At 40.2% G+C, this 23,615-nt stretch overlaps 1 protein-coding gene across 1 annotated transcript; it reads right to left on the bottom strand.

Annotated features, from left to right (window-relative positions):
• Positions 1 to 8,661: 8,661 nt before the first annotated feature.
• YIPF5 (Yip1 domain family member 5) lies at positions 8,662 to 22,162 on the bottom strand. The gene is made up of 6 exons (XM_032801449.2): positions 22,041 to 22,162; positions 21,164 to 21,280; positions 16,487 to 16,659; positions 15,315 to 15,460; positions 11,200 to 11,381; positions 8,662 to 10,494 (listed from the first exon to the last, which is right to left on the bottom strand). Exons 2-6 carry the CDS (start codon positions 21,268 to 21,270, stop codon positions 10,332 to 10,334), a joined length of 771 nt encoding a protein of 256 aa, XP_032657340.1. The 5' UTR covers positions 21,271 to 21,280; positions 22,041 to 22,162; the 3' UTR covers positions 8,662 to 10,331.
• Positions 22,163 to 23,615: the final 1,453 nt, after the last annotated feature.

Genomic DNA, 23,615 nt, shown 5'->3' with positions numbered 1-23,615 from the left:
GCTTCCTGTGTGAAAGGGAGGAAAAACTGGTTCAGACTGCAAAATTGGAGCACTCAATGTACAATATGAAGTGCAATGCTTTCTCAGTCATCACCAGGGTTACCCAGTGCACTGAGGCTTACACCAACATCTGTGCTTATTTGAAAGGCCGCAATTGAAATGAATCCCTTGTTCTTTGCAGGAAATAGAAATCTGAACTGGTAAAGTTGTGAGTTAACTACTTGGTAATTGAATTCCTATTGATGTAGCTGGGTACAGATGAAGAGGGAGGACAAAAGGCTTTTCTTGTGATCAGCTGTGGTAGATGAGAGTTTAGCTTGAGAATGAGCAATACTGCATCAGATGTGCTGCAGGCCCACCTAGTGGAGGCCTAAAACATAGTAACTTCTTTTTCTTTTCTTTCTTTTAAATAAAATAATTTCATCCATGCCGTTTAGGTTTAGTTTTTAATCTGTACCATTTATACATGTATCACCTGTGCTGTTAGCTTTAAAAGGCCTTAGAAATCACAGAGATACTATTTTAATTGAAACAAAAACCCTCTGAACTAATGGAGGGAAAAAGCCAGTGGTGGAGATTTTCAAAGGCACTAATAGCAGTTAGGAGCCTAACCCCCAGTGATTTTCTTCAATGGGAATTCGGGGCTAGATTCAAAAGGGAATTTAGAGGTGGCGATGCTGAACAGTGCCATGCCTAACTTTTAGGCACCTAGAAAATCACTGGGATTCACAAAGCCTGGGTTAGACACCTTGGCTCCCTATACAATGAAGGGGGGAGGGATAAGTGCCTCAGAATAGGATTCACAAAAGACAGCCAATGGGAGGTGCCAAGTTGTGTGCTAAGCCCCACCCCTTTCTCAGGGATAGGCACTTTGGGAAGCCTGTCTTTGGGATGTAATGCTGCAAACCCTCTCTCACTGTTAGGCGCTAGGCTGTTGTGGCAAGAAGCTGGAGTGGAGGAGGATCTCCCTTGTGGGGTGACCCACAGCAAATGTGAAAAATCAGGACTGGGGTTGGGGGGTAATAGGAGCCTATATAAGAAAAAGACCCCAAAATCAGGACTGTCCCTATAAAATCGGGACATCTGGTCACCCTGCTCCTTTGTATCTTTTTAGCCCAGTGGTGGGGTACTCATCTGAGATATAGGAGCCCCCCTTCCTCCTGAGGAGGAAAAGGGATTTGTCATTTCCGAAGAGAGGTGCCCTAACCATTAGGCTATGGGCTATTGTGATGTGGGATTCCCTCAGTCTCACCTGTAAAAGCTGTTCCAGTTTGAATTAATAATGAAAGAGTGATTGGGGCAAAGCAAGGGGAAAAGTAAACTTAAGCATGACTTGGTAGCCTGGTGGTTAGAGCACTCATCTGGGAAGCTGGAGAGCCAGTATGCCTGTTCCAGTGACCTTTTAAGATATATTTATCCACAGTGGAACAGCTAAGTCCTTTTGTGAATCTTGCCCTAGGTGCCCAATTGCCATTTGTTCCTTTGAAAATCTACTCTAAGATTGGACACTTGAGGCTGGCTTTAACCCTCCAGCCTTCTGGAGTCTGCAAAACTGGGCTGCAAACCTACATGATTAGGCTTTCTTGGGAAGATTCTGGTAATTTTGCTTTCCTCTGGGCCTGAGATACCAGAAAAACAACCTCTTTTCCAGTGTTTCAGCAGAAATGTGGAAGTATAGAAGTGCACAAAAAAGTAGAGGAAGAAAAATTGAATTTAATACTTTCCAATCCCCAAAAGGAGTTGGTTCAAGTTTTAGGCAACAGTTTGTGTCTATTGTTATTTCTCTTTCTGAATAGATTAATGCACTAGAAATCTCATAAGGGCTTTCTCATAAGATTTCCAGCCCAGCTGTTTTTGACCCAAGATGTTTATCCAGTAAAAATATTCTGAGAATCCCTTTGCTCCTTGAGAGCCTTCTCAATGTTCTTTGTAAATATGCTTTGCACTGTATTTTTGTGCAATACTATTTGGAAATCACACTTGTGTTCTCAGTTATGTTCTTCTGATTTCACCTGTATGGGACAACTTAACGTATGGGTTATAGTGAAAGTGCGTCTTCACAGTCTCAGCTAGGAGTAACCTATCTAAAAGCAGGTATACTAAATGGTGACAAAAGGAGACTATTTCATTGCTGGATCAGAATTAGGCTCTTAAACAGCTGAGGCACCTCCACAGCTGTGTCCCTGAGCTTTTGTTTAGTATAGCCCTCAGTGAAGGATCAAGTGGGTTATGTTTTCTTTTCAATTTCTTTTTATAAAAAGTTGCATAGTATGAAATTAAATTATGGTTCTAGACACGTTCTGGCTCAGCAGCTTATGGGGAGATATGGTTGTAACATAGCTGTGAATACATGTTGATGAAAGATTTATAGCCCTGGAGACTGCAATCTACAAAAGAAGTACAGGCAGAGGCAACAGCTATGCAAACTTTTCCCTTGCAGCTCCACAAGCTTTTTGGCAAAGACACGGTTAGTAATGCATGTCTTTGCAGATTAAGAAAAAAAACCCTCAAACTTATTAGAACTGGTCTGGACACTTTTACCATCAACATTTTTGACAAATAGTAACCCTTTAGTCAAAGATTTTCTTTGAAATTGTCAGGTTATTATAAAAAACCTATTTGTAATGAAAACGAAATGCACCCCCAATATATACATTTAATTAAAAAGCCATTTTTTTGGACAACTTCTTTGTAACTAAATTTTTCAATCAATATTATGGTGGCTAAGATGTCCTGATGGGAGAATTTGAAGAACTGAGTAGTGTGGAGAGATCAACTGCCTGATTCAAAGCTTGTTGCAGTCAAAGAAAAGACTTAGATTTCAGTGGACTTTGGATCAAGCCCCAGATGAGGATTTCATTTTAGCTGTGGCACTTGGGGTGGTTATCAAAGAAGAGGAAGTTACAATAATTAGATCACATTAACAAGCTGATCGTAAAAAATCAAATCACTGACTTCAGGGGATTGTTTCCCCTCTAGTACATCTAAGTAAGTAGGTTTTATTTCAGTGAATTCTGTGTTTAATATCTTTCATAAAACAGATATTAATCTTTGTTCAGACATTGTGCTCTTAGGGAAAGGGCATAAGCAATTAGAACCATCCACTAACTAAAAGTCAGTCAGCTGGGATTTAAATGTTATTAACTTGTGTAGACATGTTAGTGAAGGCCATATTTGTCTCAAGTGACTGGCCTAACTAGGTTATAGAATACACTGACATGGGTGTCTCTCAATCTCTCCTGTTAAAGTTGTTTTACTTTAAATATGAATTGGGCCAGAGAATGTTAGAATGACTCTATATCCTAGTGGTCAGGGTACTCACCTGAATTGGCTGATTCTTGATCAAATATCTTCTCCCCTTCAAGCTGAGAAGACTTGAAGCAGGAGTATTTCATGGCCTGGGTGAGTAGGTACCCTGTCTGCTAGGCTACAGGTTAGAAGGAAAGGCCTTCCCCTCAGCTGTTTTGTGGCGGGGGGGCTCAATCCAGTAGGCAAGCTTTGAGGAAACCTACTGGGACTTAGGTGCCTATGTACATTTGTAAATAACACTCTGTCTTTTGATGAGTGAGTAAAATATCACTCTCTTCGATTACCATCAATAACCATGATGAGTGCAGGTGAGTTGACCGGGCTGGTAACACTTCCAAACAATTTTGTGAGGCTGTGGTATGCTGTTTAATAAGTTGTACAGTGTTCCCTCTAATTTTTTCCACCCATGTGCAGAATAAAATTTATGTGCACCAATATGGAGGTGATGTGTCACACAACACCTCCATATTGGTACACATAACAAAATTCATGTGGTAAAGTGAGGCCATAAAAGATCAAGAAAGTCTATGCCAAACTTTTAATCTTAAGATAATATAAAAGGGCTTTAAAGGAATGTCTTTTGGACTGTCTTTTGGAAACCAGAAAATACTGCTTTTCCTCCTCCCTGGTGTAGGAAACATACATTTTCTTCTTTTTTTGAATAGAATTGAAATCTATCTATTTATTAAGCTTTCCATAGCAGGGCCATGCTGTAAATGCTTTTAAAACACTAACGCAAATACAGGTTGCCTCTAAACCTCTTCAATATTTGGTTCCAGATCTCTCACCTTCAGCAGACTGTGGCATTGTTAGGGCAAACCAAATAGGAGTTGGGAAGGGTGGAAAACAAACAGGAAGAACTGAAAACTGAGAGAAAAAATATCTGGAGGTTGATCCAAATAAAGGCCTTGCCCATAGTTCTGAAGATGATTAATGAGGAAGGGGAAGTCCAAGAGAAGGCACTAACTGAGGAGGCCCTCCCTTGGCCTGATCTAGTTCACAGAGCAGGCAGCAAGAAATGTGTTTTTATGTTGCTGTTAGGAGGCATAAGCAAGGAGGATCATTGGATCTCGACCAGAGGACTTACTGAATGTTAGCAACAGAATAGATGGCTGCTTTTCTTCAGCAATTTCTACAGCTCCACTTATGCCAAAAACATCTTGGTTTGTGTACTAGCATAATCAATGCCTGAAGAGCTCTGGGAAGGGGGTTAGTTTAAACAGATGCAGCAAAAGAAAAGCATGGTGTCTCTCTCAAACCTTTCATTTGGCAAACCCTTGGGGGGCGGGGGGGAAGCCAGCTAATGTGCTTTGAGCAAATTCTCCATGAGGTTTAATTTGCGAGAGTCATAGAAAATGTTAGGTCTTTGGTTAGAACTGTTGGTATCTGTACAAGCCCACTCCATGCCTGCTATTATGCTAACCTCAAAGTTTATAGTACATGGGAACAAGTGTGTTGGATTGTTCTATATAGTCTGTGTACTAGTTACTTGTCATATGTAATATAAAAAATGATCATTTTAATCAATGATTAGTTAGTATTATGGGGACACCTGGTAGACTCTGAGAGAAGGATGCTAGACCAGTATGACATAAGGAAATGTTATTTAAGTACAGGACCGGCTCAAGGCCAGGTAGGACAGTACGAAACGTCAGAGAAGCAGGGTCATGACCAGATGCCTGTTGCTCTCCTAGCATATTTGCAGAAGTGCTACATTTCAGTTTCAGATATGATGGAGAGCTGGGAGATGGAGGGGTAGGAGTTTACACACATCTTCCCATTTCTCCCTTTCCTATAGTCCAGCACCACAGACCTTCAGGCTGTTAGGAGCTGCACCCCAGAATCCTTTCCTCAACCACAAGATCACTTCCACCTCTAACGCCAAACCATATGCATTTTACTGCACATCTTAAAATGACTTCTCAGTCTGCAGTGGCCTGTGAGAGGGAATGAATTCCACCATGTGCAAGATTCTCTTCTGAAAATATCTTATGGTAGTTTCCAGAAGTTCAACAGGGTGTGTGTGCGTGGTGTGGGAGGGGAGTAGGAATGACCACAGGAACTTCCTAAAGGGTCAAAATGATCACAACATATACTACGGAAAGACGTGGTCTCTGTAGTAGCTGACTCCCAAACCATTCAAAGCCTTTATGGATAACAAACAATTTGAACTGACCAGAGTGCATAGTCTACAGTGCTGCTGTGACACTTAGGCTGGGTCTACTAGGTAATTAGGACTCTGTTGACAGCAAAATTATGTCCTAGCAAAGGCTCCGGAATAACAGTTGCCTCTATTTATTTAAAAGTTCCAAATCAATTAGTGGTAGATTAAAACATTTGTTCTAAAGATGTTTGTTAATTATAGGCAAAGACAAAATCCAGAACAGATTTTATATTGGCACAACATGAAGTTCAGCCCTTGCCAGGGTTGTTACATATAGAAACAAATCAAATTGCAGGCACTAGGTACCTCAAAGCAAGTGACCTGAAAACAAAGTTGCTGTCAAAATATCACTTTTAAATGGTCCAGCCAGAGAAAAGTAACATAACTGAGGGCTTGTCGCCCCTCCCCCACAGCCCAGGTGATCCTGCTGGGAGAGAGCGAGCTGGGGGGAATCCTTGCTCCCTAGCCCCACCACAGAGCCCACCCCACCAGCTGGAGCCTTCCCTCCCTTACACTCCAACCCTCTGCCCCAGGCCTGAGCCCCTTCCCACACACTGAGCCCATTGGCCCCACAAATTTTGTTATGCACACCAACATGGAGGTGGTGTCATATTGGTGCACATAACAAAATCATTCCGCACATGGGTGGGAAAAATGAGAGGGAACCCTGATCAGCATACAGCCACCACACTTATTAAATCGCTTGTGTGTGTGAACATTTGGCTCCTGGTGTTGGCAGCACTTGTACTGATTTTATTCAGCACTGAGCTTTGTAGGGCAGCTCCTGAAATCCAGTAACAGTTGATGTAAGCAATGCAGTGTCTACACTGACAGTGCACTGACCTAATTACAGTGACCGTGACTCTATGCTGGTCAGGGAGGTGGTGTTACTAAATCAACATAGAGAGGCACTTATGCCAGCAGATGACAAATTTAAGTGAAGCCACTTCCCCTGGTAGGGTGCTGCAAGGCACTTTGTCGACCTAACCTTGTAGTGTAGACCAGGTCTGAGTTTGAAAAGATGGGGAAAACATAAGATCTAAACTTTTTTTGTTGTTTTAAAGTACTATGCTAAAACATTTAGGCCTCAAATGTTAGTGTGAACATGCATTCCTATATATTTGTGAAAGATACCCTAAGATAAGCTATATGAAGGAATTCAGGGGTGGGGTGACAGAGAAACTGACTATGGGAAACAGTTCATTTTGGACAGTTACATAAATGAACTCAATGGAGTCATAATACCTACTCTTTTTTGGAAATTCATGACAATAAGAGTAATGCCTGTCGAACTAATTTAGGCCCAAAATTTAAGTGTGGCTTTTAAAACTGAATTTTAACTGAACCTTTTTCAAATTGTACACACTTTAAAAATTCACTTCTGTAGCAACATGAACCCTGATACCACAATTTGCTAGTACTAGTCCACAGGAACTACCTATTGAATGTAACTAGTCTAATTTCACTGTCTGAGCTTAGCAAAATGCAAAAAGTGAATTAGACTTTATTGGTAAAACAGTTTTTGTGGAGACTTTTATTCCGACAGTGTCCCTCTAAATGTCAAAACCTATGTTTTATGAATCTACAAAAATGTGGTATAGAAATTGTAAATATTTTCTCCTATTGCTTTTAAGTTTTCCCTTTCTATAAAAAGAAGACAGCTAGTAGACTGGAACAAGAGAGTTTTTCTTCGCACTTAATTTTCTTATTGTGCCAGTGTCAGAAAAGCTATTTAAAAACAGTTTAATGCATAATTAATCACCATGCCAGCTATCTGCAGATTTACTGCTAGTTTTAAAACATTAAACAATTTATGTATTCAAGATAGGACTAATTAGTGTAGCTCTCAAAAATGCAATATGAGTTTTAGAACCTAATGTGCACAAAGTATTTGAGCTCTGAAATTTATTAGGGGAACAGTTCTGTAATTAATTACTTCTCATTTAAAAAGGTAATCACTTTAATTTATTTGCAGAAACACAGGACATTGTGCTCCATCAGCAGATAATGTTCTTCATTAAACAGAGTAGGAACTTTGTGCACTGGGGCAGCTGTGGTATTTCCATCTATGGTGAAAACCAACTAGAAAATATTGAATAAAATGTTTTTAACTTTGACAAAGAAAACTGATTTTCCTAATATTGGTTTGGATAATTTGTAATAAGGCACTGATAGGATAAGATTATGTTGACAATCTTAACTACTCTCATGAAAAGAAATTCAAAGTTAAGGCATATATACCTCTCCCTGATATAACACGACCTGATATAACATGAATTCGGATATAACATGGTAAAGATGTGCTCCTGGTGGGGCAGGGCTGTGTGCTCCGGCGGATCAAAGCAAGTTCAATATAATGCAGTTTCACCTATAACATGGTTTGATTTTTTTGGCTCCCGAGGACAGCGTTATATCGAGGTAGAGGTGTACATATGTATCTACTATGGCTCATAGCATATAGGTATACTGTATTATATGACACTTCAGTTTTGAGAAGTCTGTCACACTGAATTAATAGTAAGTGATCAGTTAAGGATAAAATTCTCTCCTTACTTTTTGTGGATATGGGAGCATCCAGTTCCCATTGTGGGATATGCATATGGGGATGTTCAGCACCTCTGAAGAGCAGGCCCAACTTCCATGGATGTTACTGTGAGATGGTTACCTATATTCACTTTCCCATAACAGTGGGAGAAGGGTTAATAAGTGTCTCTTGTACTGTCCCTTTAAAACTCACCATCCATGCAACAGTAGAAAGACACTTGCAATGTTCTGATCAGAGCTTGCATTGAAAATGGCAGTAGCTTTTAGTACCTGATTGCTTTATTAAATCTCCCTTTAAAATAAGACCAATTGCAAGCATAGAACTTACTGTCCCTTGTGTATTCAACAACTGCATTTAAGAAAAAAAGGTTCAAAAGTGCAGCCAGTTTGTTAAGAAGTCACTTCCAGAATGACTGCATTACCTTGGCACCTGAGCATTAACTGTTGAAATGTAAACACTATTAGGGCAGAGAAGGAAAAGTGGAACAATCATTTAAATTAAAATAGATTACAGCTTTGCTTATGTTAGATGGAGTAGCATTAATATTTCTCACCAGGGAATATATAAGTAACTTGGCCTTGATGTTTACATAGAGCAGTCCTTCTGGGAAGACCTTTTCGTAGTCATTGTGCAAGACTAGTGAAAGAATACCAGAAAATATTTTAGTTACACAAGTTTTTACAATGGCTACTCAAAACAGTGAACTGTAGTTTCCAGACATGCAAAATTTCAAATTATGTAAAGTATGTTTATAACCTCTCTCTATAATATTAAGAGCTAGTTGAATGGTAACTCATTCTCCCTCTTTTAGTCCCATCAAAAAGTATTTAACACTACATGTATCTGATTGGCAATTCAACTCTAAAACTGTACAAGTAGATTATACTATCTGATAGTTACTCCAGTTTTATACCAGTGTAACTAAAATGCAGTCAACTGTTACTCTAGATTTACACCACAATAAGAGCAAAATCTCAGCCAAGAACTTGTATTTGATAAGAGCTTTTACCATTTCACCAATATTTTCGAAACAGGGACAGAATTCAAATCTTTAAACCAGACTCTACCCATAGAAAGAAGAATTTCGTAAACACAAGTGTGTAAAACAAAATTAGAATGGTTTCTTTCACGCATGTTTGAAAATAAACAAAAAGTGTATAAGCTAACACTACCCATCTTCCCTTTCCTACTTATTTTTTCCATGAAATTATGACAATGCTGAGTTTGAGAGCTGACTGTCACCAAAAACAAGTTTAAGCTTTTACTGTAAGATTAAGCAGAGTAAAAAACTAATTCAAATGTATCAAAAGAGTAACCAGAAGAAGGGAAGAGTATTGCTCTTTTATTTAAGCGTGGTTTATTCCAATGTGAAAGTTCCAATTTCACTTTAATAGCTGAAATTCTCTAGTCGTCATGGTCATTCAAAACCATAAAGCAGAAAGAGGGTTAGAAACTGAACTCCAGTATCATCTCAAAATTATTTAGGGGAAAATTTAATCAATATGCATCAAATGACCTTCACAATAACCACAATACTGACAACCATGACACTTTAATATGCTTCCCTAGAAGTAAATACTTAAAAAAAAGTAGTCTACTCTTGAGCCATTAATATGTGCATTATTAGAACAAGCTCCTGCAAGTAATCTTGAGAAACCCAAGATAAGTTATAGCCACTTAAACTGATGCTAACATCTAAACACATACACATTTCAAGTTTGAAATTTATTTGTATACTTTTGACTAAAGGATTTGTTTTCAAATTAAACAATTTAAATTGCATATCAAATTCTGAAATACCAACACATTGTATAAATAACAGCTTAAAGAGTATTTGTTAAAATACAGAAAATATGCAATTTTCAATTTGCTTGAGAAACTCTTTGCAATAGAGGTGACAGAAGTTGGGTTGGCCAAAGATTGTTTTTTGTTTTTGAATAAAGACTGCAATGTCTGTAGTTTCATTTACTTCTGCTGATTAAAAACCTACCAAATATAACTACAACCCCATTTCCCGCCCCCTCCCAAAGTTACTTTTCTAAAGGCTGTAGAAATGGTAAAGAAACATTACATTTTTAACTGCATAAGCATGAAAACTTAAAGCTATAGACACTGCAGGTCAATTCAAACAGTATTCAAGAGTCCTATAAAAGTGAATGAGACATGTTTGTTTCCATTGCTCCATCAGACAATTCAAGAGTTAAGTTTGCTTGATAGCAGCGACGTAGATGTTTGCTGGCCCAATTAAGTGTTCCAAGTTGATTTTTTTTTTCTTCAGTTTGGCCCACTGAAGTCCAGTAATCAGAAGTCAGTTCAAAACACAGAAATAAGAGCAAAGACTCCATATAATAAAGCACAGGGATATGCTACTAGAAGCTGTTGTCCTTCCATTGCTAAGGCAGAAATGAAGATTTTGGAAGCAGAAAAACTGCACCATCCAATAATTCCAGCAGTGAGAATAATTCCCATCATTCCCCTGCAACATACAAGAAAAGAACAGTTTAAAAAGTTAGGAGTGTGTGTGTACACTTAGACGAATGCAGGAATTAGAATATTTTCTAGTAAGTTAAATATGTTTCAAAGGTTGATTGTTTTTAAACTTTATACTGAATTTTATCATTGAGAGTTTTTAAATAAAAAGTACATGAAATTTCAGTAAATATAAAATTAGTATTACTATTCAGTAAAGATTTTAGAATGACACTAGTTAAAAAGAGAGACAAATTAAGTTCTATGTACAAAAAGGTTTAGAACTGAGTAAACTCAAAACAAAGTGTTCCTTTGTATTTCTGTACAAGTAGCTTTCTGTGATGAGTAATGAAGTTAATGATTTTCTTTTATGCTGGGCATTTAACTTAGTTTTTCAGACTCAACATTAATTAAAATTTAATCTATATTTCTTAAATTATTTTAGCTTTCTATATCTTGATATACAACTTGTTTGAGTTTGACAAGTAAATATTTCTGAAGTATGCTATAATTTGAATCTAAAAGTAATTTGTAATAACTGAAACTGGACAGTGTGAATAAGTGTTCATGCTGTATAAGCAATTACTTCATTTGACAAATCCATTATTAATATAGTATAAATTCCATCTAACAGAACTTCCCCTCAATGGGAGAAAAATCCACAATATATGGAAGCAGGATTTTATTGTAAATAGTTAGTATTGATACTTACTGCAAAGAAAATATAACTGCAAAACTGGAAAGCAGGATCATAGGAAGAAGACAGTATCCCAGGACACTAGCAACACAGCCAAATGAGACGCCCGTCATGCTCATTAAGTTCAGGAGGCAAAACATTCCTAAACATCCAATTGCACTAATTCCATACACATACCCAAACTGAATTTTACCAACCTAAAGATGAGAGGAGTAACACAAGTTAAACATGTTTTGTCTTAAAACTGACTAAATACTGCATTTTACAAATAATAATGAGAGTATAAGATTACCACAATCTTTGACCTAGTGATGAATCTGAAGCAGAATTTAGGGGATAAAGATGAAGAGGATTAAGAAAGGCATCCCACAAACAATCCAAACAGACTACTTGTATACTGAAATGTCCAATAGGCGTATTTACCATATCAGTTTTCAATTACAAAAAGTGGTGCATCTAACCAGCTGCAAACTTAGTGTGCTTAGGTAATGTAGTTCTAGTTGGGCTACAAAATCTTAAGAACTCTGCTTGATTTACTCCATTATATTTGCGTATTGATATTACTCTGAAGATTATCTGAACGTTTTTTTTTATCAGCACCTTTACTGCGGAAATGATCAACTACTAAATAAAAAATGTAAATTAGCGATGCACTGAAAAATGTTGCATGTGACACAACTTTTTGCATCTCTACCAATGATTCAGATTCTTGCCTCAAGGGGGTAAACTGTTTTTTGTGAAGTGCCAGGCACAGCTACAGCACAGCATAAATTCATCATCATAAAATATTTCAAGTTTTTTGTTTCCTATCTAGAATTATTTTTGGTCTTGTAAAATAGTGTTAATACACTATTTAAAAATCTGATTCCATGATACTTAGGCATGTATCCTCTCAGGGTATGATTTGGAGAGAGAGCTTAAGAATGCATCCACTTTGGACAGAACTTTGTGACTGCATTAGATTGGAAGATAGGAAAGTGTTTGAACTCCAGTGTTCAAAGCACTGGGAAGTCATTTTTTAACTTTTAGACAGAGCAAAAAACTGTACCAAATGATTGAGTGCTACAGAGACATAGTGAGATAGCTGGGAAAAGCAGGCTGTTGTGACATGCTGAGTTCTAGACCCAAAAGCAGTGCTGTTCAGAGGCAGTATCAGCCAAATGATTGATATTGCAAAAATTCAAGATATTCAATAAACAGAATCCTGAGTTTTACTGATATACACACCATTGTAATATCCTCCCATATACCATGTTCTCAGCTGTTTTCATTTCAGTGTATTTCCTATTGTCTTAACCCTACCTGTTATGCCTACAGTACACATGGCCATTTTCAGATCAGTTTTCAATTCACTCTCAAACTGGTAACACATACAAGTGGTTATTTTCTTCACTCTAGAGCAGGAGGGCTCTGAGTTATTACAGAGCATTCTTTCCCTGGTGGGTCTCGCCCACATGGTCAGGGTCTAACTGATGGCCATATTTGGGGTCGGGAAGGAATTTTCCCCAAGTCAGATTGGCAGGGACCCTGGTTTTTTTTTTTTTCCTTCAGCATGGCACATGAGTCACTTTCAGGTTTCAACTAGTGTAAATGGTAAATTCTCTGTCACTTGACATCTTTAAACCATGATTCGAGGACTTCAGTGACCCCAGAGGTTAGGGGTCTATTACAGGCGTGGGTGGGTGAGGTTCTGGGGCCTGCAATGTGCAGGACTAGACTATCACAACGGTCCCTTCTGACCTTAAAGTCTGAGTCTTAAATTGGTTAATATTATAAAATAAAAGCAAATGGTAATGCAACGTAATAGATAAGTTTAAGTAACTAAAATATTCTTGCTGATGACTGATTGAATAAAATGTAGCTGAGCATGGCAAGGAGACAATGGGACATTCATAAGATAAAATTACACCTCATGAACTGTCCATTACAGAGAGAACGTGTTCCTCACAATACGAGGGCCCTCAATCCTAAGGGCTCCATTTTCCTTAAAAATAAGCATGCAAAGTTGAAATTTATTAAAAATGGTGAAATGTACAATGACTTGGAAGTTGGCTTGTTCCTACTTTGTCATATACTAAATCATTTAAGCTTCAGAAAACTAAATATTGCTTTATACTTCACAGATACCAATGATGAAAAATTATGCTTGCTTTCAGCCCGGTAGATAAAAGCAGTAACTTTAGGTCAATCTTATTCCAATTAAGCTTAATTGGCAAAACACCTATAGCAGTGGTCACCAACCAGTCGGCTGCGACTGATTGGTCGATTCTAGAGAATCTCCCAGTTGAACATGATCTCTGGTAGTGAAGAGGGGCTACCACTAAGGTAGGTTCCCTGCCTGTCCCGGAAGCAGCCAGCCCAGCCCCAGGGGCCAGAGGTCTCCCTCCGTGCACTGCTCCTGCCTGCGAGCACTGCCCCCAAAGCTCCCATTGGCCCGGAACGGGGAGTTGTGGCAAATGGGAGCTTCAGGGGCAGTGCTTGCAGGGAGGGGCACCGTGTGTAGCCACATGCCCCCTACCCCCAGGGGCCGCAGGCCCCTTCCAGGAGCAGTGTGGGTCTGGAGTAGGCAGTGAGCCTGCCCTAGCCTCACTACGCCTTTGACAGGGAGCTGCCCAAGGTGAGTGCCACCAGCTGGGAGGCTGACCACAATCCTGAGCCTCCTCCCAGAGCCAGCACCTCAACCCCCCCACTCTGCATCCAAACTCCCTCCCAGAGCCTCCACCCCTCACTCACTCCTGCATTCCATACCCCTGTGCCAGGCTCAATCCAGAGCCCCCTCCCACACTGCAAACCCCTCAGCCCCAGCCAGAGCCTGTACCCCCTGCTGAACCCCAACCCCCTCCCCCAACCCGGTGAAAGTGAGTGAGGGTGGGGGACAGCGAGTGACAGAGAGGGGGAGAGTGAGTGAGCGGGGCGGGGTATATCTTGGGTGCTATTAAATTCAAAAAGTGATCCTGGGTGTAAAAAGATTGGAGTCCACAGGCCTGTTCCCACTGAAGCCTATAGGTCAATCAGCAAACATTAACAGTTTTGGCTATTGTTTTGCTGATTTTGGTGGTAAATCATGTCTAATAATGCTGATGTTGTTGATGGTGTCCATCAAGTCTAATGTCAACCATAGCAATATAATTTTAAAAAGTAATTGAATAATTGTGAACCTCCTTTAATTTTTTTCTTAAACAGAATCAGCTAAAAGACCACCACCAACAATAAACTAAGGACTTTTCTACATTACTGGCTGGATTGACAGGCAGCGATCGATCCAGTGGGGGTCAATTTATCGCATCTAGTCTAGATGCAATAAATCAACCGCCGAGCGCTCTTCTGTCAACTCCGGTACTCCACCAGGGCGAGAGGCACAAGCAGAGTCGATGGGAAAGTGTCAGCTGTCGACTTACCGCAGTGAAGACACCATGGTAAGTAGATCTAAGTACATCGACTTCAGCTACGTTGAAATTGCATAACTTATATAGATCCGTCCTCCCCCCACCCCCAGTATAGACCACGTCTAAGTATACTTAACAAAGAAATACTAGAATAACCCAAAGTAAAATTTCAATGCATCAGAAACTGGCATGAAAGAAAAATCTACTAAATGTATAAATGGAATCTGTATCAAGAGCCAAAACCATAGATAAAGCAACCAAATTAAAATATTTTGTGCAAATAAAACAATTACATTCTATTGAAACTGTGTTTCTGGCATCAAAGACATCTTGATTTGCACAAAGAGAAGAAATTGAAATATGGTTAAAATTGTAGATTTAACTTTTTAAAACCAAGGACAATGAGCCATCTGATTTTTCCCCCCCAAAAATAGTGACTATGGTCCTCAGTCTTCATGACAATAGAAGCCATATTACACAAAAGGAAGATATGCAAAGAAGTCACTACATAAAGCAACACTGCACATTACATACTGAGCTTGAAGGGCCTGACCCAAAGCATGGTGAGGACAATGGAAAGACTTCCATCAAAAGGCTTTGAATCAGGCCTCAAATCATGTACTAATGAGCCACAAATCCTTGGTCAAGACCTGTTTTGTGACTTCCAGGCCAAGGATAATTTAGCTTTTCTCAGTGTTTTTGGACTATGATTAACACATTAATATTTTGCAATCTGTATCTTACCAGCAATAACGTGGCTCCAAAGGCAAGACAGAAGACCATTGGTCCTGCCAAATCAGTCTCATTCATGATGCTGCCATCTGCTACTTTTAATGGGTGTAGCACTGTTAGTGTCTTCTGCCAGATGTGGTCGAAATTGATCCCTAATTCTACAGGTTACATGAAAAGAATTATGCAGATTTGTTTCCCTTTTTCTCCTTTTCCCCCATTTTCTTCACCATTTCTTTTTCCTGCCCCGTCACTTTTAAATCTGCTCCAGACTGAAGGCAAGACAATGAAGGTTATCAAGTGCCATTCTTTAGATGGCTAAAGAATGATAGAAGACATTCCATCTCTCCTTTAGGGGGTTGAGCGCACTGGCTCTGTGGCACTCCAGTTCTCAACTACTCAGGAGTGAGGGACTGCTAGTCTCTAAGGCCCACATTCTGCAATCAGACCCCCTTGGGCAGACCCAATGACAGGATTGCTTCTAAGACTGCCCCTCTGCACGGTACAGCTTTGATTTACCAACTCAAGGAGTGGGACACTATGTAGATTAGTAAATGAATTTTGCTTAGCAATAAAATGTATATGATCTGCTTCCACCCAAAGTGTACTTCTCTTGTCATAAGTAACAAGAAAGGTAATTTGCCTTAAACTCTGATTGAGAGCATAACAATGTATAGAGAAGGTGAAAAATCCAGCCATCAGTCCAAGTATTCTCAATATCTATCAATTCCGGCACCTTGTATTCTATGGAGGACATATCCTACATGTTTATTACTCCCTTCCTGAAATTAGAATTTGGGTTCTAAAAAGTCAAAAAAAGTCAGTTATTTATAATTGAAGAGGCACTATCAATTTAAAAAAAAAGTAACCTTTTGTTGTTGCAAACAACACCTATTATAACAGACTGAGGAAAAAAATCTGTGCTTTTATTCCCACATTTGACATAATGTCATGTACAGTCAATTTCCCATTTAATTTGTGTGACTTTCACAGACCAACAGGGGAAAGAAATAAAAAGAATGTGACTATAAAGTGAGAAATTGGCAGGGGAACTCAGACAGGCATGACAGATGCAATTACTTCTAATTTTTTTTTTTTAAGTTAACTATAGAGTACATTCCTTACTTCTCAGATTACCCCCAAGTTAGGGGCAGATTTGGAGATGAGTAGTAAAGAACAAGTTATACCTTCTAGTAAGGGCGGCTCATCCTCAAAATTGCTTCCATAGAAAGACTGTGCTGTAGTTGGAGTGTATGTTTGTGTTGGCTGGTAAATCTGCCCTGTGTAAGGCTGCTGTTGCTGCATCATCTCTGGAGGGACAAATCCACTTTGCTGAGAGTAGTCATAGCCACTATATTGTCTGTAGAGAATAACATAATATTATTGGCAGTAACAGATTTTTTTTAAACCTTTCCCCAGTCACATAAGACATTTTTGATAACAACTTGGTATACAATATACAATCTTGTTTAGCTAACTTTTTAAGTGAAGTTAATTGCTCCTCCCACCCTAAATGTGTAGCTGCATAGATGCATCCACCCCGACCCACCACAAGGAGTAAAGTGTGACTTGAAAAGGTATATGGGTTTATGGACTCCTTATCCCCAGGTCTCTAATTTAAGTAATCTGGTCAAATCTTGCTTAGTTTATAAGATTTTACACCAGATATCACATAGTGATAAGAAAATTTAGAAGCCTACAAGTACACCTCTACCTCAATATAACGCGGTCCTCGAGAGACAAAAAATCTTACCGCACTATAGGTGAGACAGCATTATACTGAACTTGCTTTGGCCCCCCTGTTCCCTGTCCCCTAACTGCGCCTTCCAGAGACCCCTGTCTCTAATCACCCCAGGACCCTACCTCGCCCCCTGACAGGCACTCACTGGCAGCGGTGGGAAGCAGAACAGCCCGGCCCCAGCCCGCTCCACTCCGCCAGCTCCCAGCTGCAGCGCTCCGCTTCCTGCCACAGGTGAGTACTGGGGGGCGTCCTTTCCCCAACCTCCCCGCATTCACCAACGGCGGGAAGCGGAGCGCCGCGGCTAAGAGCTGACACGCTGATCCGCTGGAGCACTGCTTTACTGCGTTGTATGCGAACCCGTGTTATATCAGTCATGTTATATCAGGGTAGAGGTGCAGTAGCATTTTCAGGCCAAAACCAATCCAAGCCCATTTAATTTGAAAATATGACAAGACTGGGCCCACAGAAGACTAGCAAAAGGTATCTGTCAATTCAAATATAGCCCCTTCAGTTGTATATCTGATTCCTATAATTTATCAAATGACAGCATGAATTTATACTCAAATCCTATATTTAACTGTGCTCAATCTTGAAAGATCAAAAGTCTTCATATTGTTTAAGCTTCCCATGTGATATTTTCATAGAGTTAAAAGACAACCTAGTCAAATTGAATATCTTCCCCCTTCCCATATAACAATTGTATCAGACACCGCTCTTACCATACATGTGATGAGGATTATGACATTCAGAGCGTAAGCACACATTATGACATCTAACATCATGACCTGATGCAGATGACAACCTTAGTAATATTTCAGTTTCTAACTCAAATTTTCTCAAATTCTGGTCACAGAAGACTTTTGAATACAAGCTGTTTGAACTGTGTGGTTGTGCCCACACACTTCAAAACAAAAAGATATTAACACTTTACTATCTCACAGGTGGCCTGAAACTAGTGCTGCAAAATTTCACCTGCAAAGAATCACTACTGTGACACCCAGAGGGGTACCTAATCACTTCCGAGAAACCTTCTCTTATAGATGTTACATGAAAATACTGTTATGTTGTATGTCTAATAGTCTTGTTCCTCAGTAGGTCTCTTTCTCCACTCATTGTGTAAGCACATTATCTAATTTAATGCTAATAAGTTATTTCTGCACATCAATGAAAGAAACTGCCAAGACTGTAGAGACACAATGGTCTGTATTTTTCCTTTTCTCCATCTGCTCAAAACCCATGCCCAGAAGGGACCCTAACAAGCAAATTTCCTTTTCCACTCCTATGGAAGGAAAACTCAGACATCTCTGCAGCACTGTGATCCTCTGGACCCTCCTGAAGGTGCACTGATACATTTACTTCTCTTCCCTACCTGCTTTCCCCCACCCACACAGAAATTCCCCTTTCTAAGCCTACATGCCTTCTCACATGGATGAACACGAGTTGCTGGTGAAGAGTCAATATGACTTTTTGTATAGAGAAATCATGTGTCACCAATCTATTAGAATTTTTTGAGTAGGGAGGTCAACAAACATGTGGACAAGGGTGATCCAGTGGATATAGTACACTTGGACTTTCAGAAAGCCTTTGACAAGATCTCTCGCCAAAGGCTCTTGAGCAAAGTAAGCATTCATGGGATAAGAGGGAAGGTCCTCTTCATGGATTAATAACTGGTTAAAAGACAGGAAACAGGGTAGGAATACATTATCAGTTTTCAGAATGGAGAGTGGTAAATAGCACTGTCCCCCAGAGATCTGTACTGGGACTGTGCTGTTCAACATATTCATAAATGATTTGGAAAAAGGAATAAAAACAGTGAGGTGGTATAATTTACAGATGATATATAATTATTCAAGATAGTTAAATCCAAAGAAGATTATGAAGAGTTACAAAGGGATCTGACAAAACTGGATAACTGGACAACAAAATGGCAGATGAAATTCACTGTTGACAAATGCACAGTGGAAAACACAATCCCAACTATACATACAAAATAATGAGATTTAAATTAGCTGTTACCACTCAAGAAAAAAAAAAAAAGGATCTTAGAATCGTTGCTGCTACTTAATAGAATCATAGAACTGTAGGACTAAAAGGAATCTTGAGAGGTCTTCTAGTTCAGTCCTCTGCACTTCAAGGCAGGACTACATATTATCTAGACCATACCTGAAAGGTTTTCTTAAAAATCTCCACTGACCGATTCTACAACCTCCCTAGGCTCTTTATTCCAGTGCTTAACTACCTTGACATTTAGGAAGGTTTTTCCTGATGTCCAACCTAAACTGCCCTTTGCTGCAATTTAAGCGCACTGCTTCTTGTCCTATCCTCAGAGTTTAAGGAAAACAATTTTTCTCCCTCCTCCTTTTAACAATCTGTTATGTACTTGAAAACTATTATGTCCCCCTTCAGTCTTTTCTTCTCCAGACTAAACAAACAGTTTTTTCAGTCTTCCTTCATGGGTCATGTTTTCCAGACCTTTAATCATTTTTGTTGCTCTTCTCTGGACTTTCTCCAGTTTGTCCACATCTCTTCTGAAATGTGTCCAGTTCTGGGTGCCACAATACTCCACTTGAGACCTAATCAGTGTGGAGCAGAGTGGAAGAATTACTTCTCATGTCTTGATTACAACACTCCTGCTAATACATCCCAGAATGATATTTGGTTTTTTGTTTTTTTTTGCAACAGTGTTACACTGTTGTCTTCTATTTAGCTTGTGATCCATTATGATTCCCAGATCCCTTTATGCAATGTTCCTTCCTAGGCAGTCATTTCTCATTTTACATGTGTGCAAATGATTGTTTCCTTCCTAGGTGGAGTACTTTGCATTTGTCCTTACTGAATTTCATCCTATTTACTTCAGACCATTTGTCCAGATCATTTTGAATTGTAATCCTATCCTCCAAAGCACTTGCAACCCTTCTCATCTTGGTATCATCTGCAAACTTTATAAGTGTATTCTCTACGCTATTATAGAAATCATTGATGAAGATATTGAACAGAACTGGACCCAGAACCGATCCCTGCGGGATCCCACTTGACAAGCCCTTCCAGCTTGACTGTGAACATTAATAAATTCTCTCTGGGAATGGTTTTCCAACCAGTTCTGCACTCATCTTATAGTAGCTCCATGTAGGTTATATTTGCCTAGTTTGTTTATGAGGTCATGCAAGACACTATGAAAAGCTTTACTAAAGTCAAGAAATACCACATCTACTGCTTCCCCCATTTTTTGAAAACATCTGATCAATGTACAGTGGCAGTCAAAAAAGGCTAACAGAATGTTAGGAACCATTTGGAAACGGAGCAATAAGACAGAAAATATCACAATGCCACTATATAAATCCATGGTACAGCCATATGTTGAATACTGTGTGCAGCTCTGATCACCCTATCTCAAAAAAACATATTAAAACTGGAAAAGGTGCAGAGAAAGATAACAAAAATGATTAAGGGTATGGAAGAGCTTCCGTATGAGAGGAGATTAAGGAGATGGGAACTTTTCAACTTGAAAAAGAGATGACGAAGAGCAGATATGATAGAGGTCTATAAAATCATGAATGGAAGTGAAGAAAGTGAATAAGGAAGTGTTATTTACTCTTACACAACACAAGAACCAGGGGTCACCCAATGTAATTAATAGGCAGCAGGTTTAAAGCAAAAAGAAGTTGGTTCTTCATACAACCCACAGTCAACCTGTAGAACATGTTACCAGGGGATGTTGTGTAGGTCAAAACTATAACTGAGTTAAAAAAAGAATTAGATAAGTTCACGGAGGATAGGTACATCAATGGGTATTAGCCAAGATGGTCAGGGACGTAACCCCATGCTTTGGGTGTCCCTACCCTCTGACTTCCAGAAACTGGGAGAGGATGGCAGGGGATGGATTACTCAATAATTGCTATTCTGTTCATTCCCGCTGAAGCATTGGGCATTGGTCACTGTCAGAAGACAGGTTACTGGACTAGATGGACCGACCACTGGTCTAACCCAGTATGGCCATTCTTACCTGGAACAATTTTGTTGTTAGTGTGTGTTTAAGTGTTAGAGATGTAAAGAAATGCAATCATACACAGGATAAACTAATACTATACAAGTTAGAGAATGGAAAAAAAAATGTACAAATTACTTATTGTATGGTTCTCCGCTTCCACTGTAATCATAGGAATGTGTCTGGTCATCAATGCTATAACTTGTTTGGTAGAAATCTGTATGGAAGTTGTCAAACCCAGACATTGCAAATTATCTGTAAAATAAGAACATCAAAGCTTGTATGAGCCACAAAGGGTCACTTTGGCTTCTGGCGTTCATACAACTCTAATAAATTGTTGATGTGGCAGACTCCTCCTTGTTTTTGTGGATAAGACTAACACAGCTTCCCCTCTGATATATGCAATACTTTAAAAATTGTGTCTACATCTCTCTGGGTGTAAATGTATAACATTTTACAGCACTGTAAGAGCTCAAAAGATGTAGATTATAATGGATATAGGACTAGTGTTTTCCTTCCACAGTCACTAATACATAAATTAAATGTGTCACCGGTATGATTAATAGCTACAGTGGAGATGTGTTAACAAACGGGCCGAGCAACAACAGGCACTATACAGCCAGGGAGCTACACCACAAACCTCGCTGCGTTTTCAACATTACAAGTACGAGGCGCAGCTTTGAGTAACAACAAAATGTGTGTTGCCCACACAGCAGGTTCACGGTCCTGACCCCCCAACCCGTACGCTCGGAGTCGGGCCCCATCCCCAGTTCCTGCTACTGTCTCCCAGTAACCTGGGGCCAATCAGCTCACGCCTCTGTGCCTCGGTTTCCCCTTCTGGAAAGCAGGGACTCCGACTCAATCTCCTGCGGGGGGGGCAGGGGCTCGGAGCTGTGGTGAGAAGCCTTAGGAGAGAAGCGGGGCAGCGCCAGGGAGAATGGGTTGGGCGGGGGAAGGGGCTTGTTGCTGTCAGCTCGGGGTCAGGGGGGCGGCCCCTACCTTTCCGCAAACTCACCTGGCAACCCCTCCTCGCAGCGCTGAGAGAATCCCCCTGGCTGCCGCCCCTCACCCTCCTCCGGTGCGACGTGTCACGAAACAAAAGAACCGCTTCCGGATCAAGCGGGACAGAGCATGCGCAGCGGCGATTCCGGCTCTCCCCTAGCCCTTCGAGTGACTAAGCATGGACCGTAACGTCTCTCGGGTGGCGCCGGCTGGGCATGCGCAGTGGAGCGTGTTTGGCACCGCCAGGGTTACGGTGCTGGGGTTGAGAGCGGGGTTCTGGAGGGGAGCAGGGGAAGGCGGGAAGAGGGATGGAGGGAGGGTGGGTGAGGAGGCGTTGGCTGCCCCTCGGTGTATTTTCGTTGGAAACACATTTCAGCAGGGACTGGGGGCGGGCGGAGGCTGCCCAGGAGCTCGGGGGGTTGGGATTCCTGCCCGGCTTCAGTTCGTCAGTGCACTCACCTCGGGGAGGCGCCAGGCACCGTCTGGGTCCCGCTCCTCATGGCTCTGGGCTCGCTCCTGTTCATAGTAGGCTCTAGTGCTAGGGTTGGGCGTTCACCTAACGCTGCTCTCTGCGGCACCCCGGCTCCCCATCTCGCACGCAGGTTTCTAGCTGTGCGAAAATGAATGGAAACGTCCAGCTTGAACCAGTGCTCCACACTGTACTAAAAGTATGTCTGCAAATGGGAAAGGGAGCGCTGAGATACACGACTGTTTGGGGGACAATATTGCATAAACAAAGTTCTTGGTGGTTGTTCCCTGTGGTATGAGTTGCTCACCTTGTTTTTACATTACTGAAGTTTTGGGACTTCTCTTGAGAATGTTCCACCGCCCAATGGATCTCCCTGTTTGGAGAGGTTTACTATTGTTCTGGTATCCTTTCCTTTCTCTGTGATTGTTTCATTATTTTACTAATGACTGGAATGAGATTTGTCTATGGTAGCTGACGTGATTGCAGAGGCTACACATAACTGTTTGGGGGGAGGGGGCACAATTCTGAACCCACTCCCCTTGAAAAAAGATATATATATATATATATATGAACCCTGTCAGAAATCTGGGCAAGCATGTGACTTCACCCCCCACCTCTGCTTGATTTTTTCAGGGAGGAGTAGTCTAGGTTTCTGGGTTTTTTTTCTTCATTTTAATCATATTTTTTGCAAACTTCTTGTACTTTCCATGATTTTAAAAGAATAACAAGAGTCATTGGTTCAGAAGGTTAATAATCTAACTCTCTGGGTTCAAAACATGCTGATTTTTATAAAATCTTTTATTTTTTTCATTTACCTGCTTGTATTTTTCCATGAGTGACTGAACATATTAACTTATTATGAGATGGTAGCACTTATGAAATAGTAGGATGGAAAAATCATTGTGTATTTCTGCATAGGAGAAAACAAGATTTAATAGCTGAAAAAAAAAGATTGATTCCAGATCTAAAATGTTTTATACAATGTTAGTTAATGTGAATTACAGTAAACTTTCACAGGAGGGTAACACTACATGTTATCACTACTGTGTGTGTATGTGTGTATATATATATATATCAGTTTGCTCAGAACTGCTCAGTGTTCTTTTTGCTACTGCTTCC

This window comes from Chelonoidis abingdonii, chromosome 7 (assembly GCF_003597395.2).
Source record: "Chelonoidis abingdonii isolate Lonesome George chromosome 7, CheloAbing_2.0, whole genome shotgun sequence".
NCBI lineage: Eukaryota > Metazoa > Chordata > Testudines > Testudinidae > Chelonoidis > Chelonoidis abingdonii.
Note: the sequence above shows the minus strand (reverse complement) of the source record. Positions and strands in the feature narration are given on the sequence as shown.

Coding starts and splice junctions, on each gene's coding strand:
- YIPF5 (XM_032801449.2), bottom strand. CDS start 21,270: ATGTCTGGGTTTGACAACTTCCATACAGATTTCTACCAAACAAGTTAT. Junction 16,660..21,163: donor AGCGGAGAACCATACAATAA/GTAATTTGTACA, acceptor TATTCTCTACAG/ACAATATAGTGGCTATGACT. Junction 15,461..16,486: donor TGAGCCGCCCTTACTAGAAG/GTATAACTTGTT, acceptor TGTAACCTGTAG/AATTAGGGATCAATTTCGAC.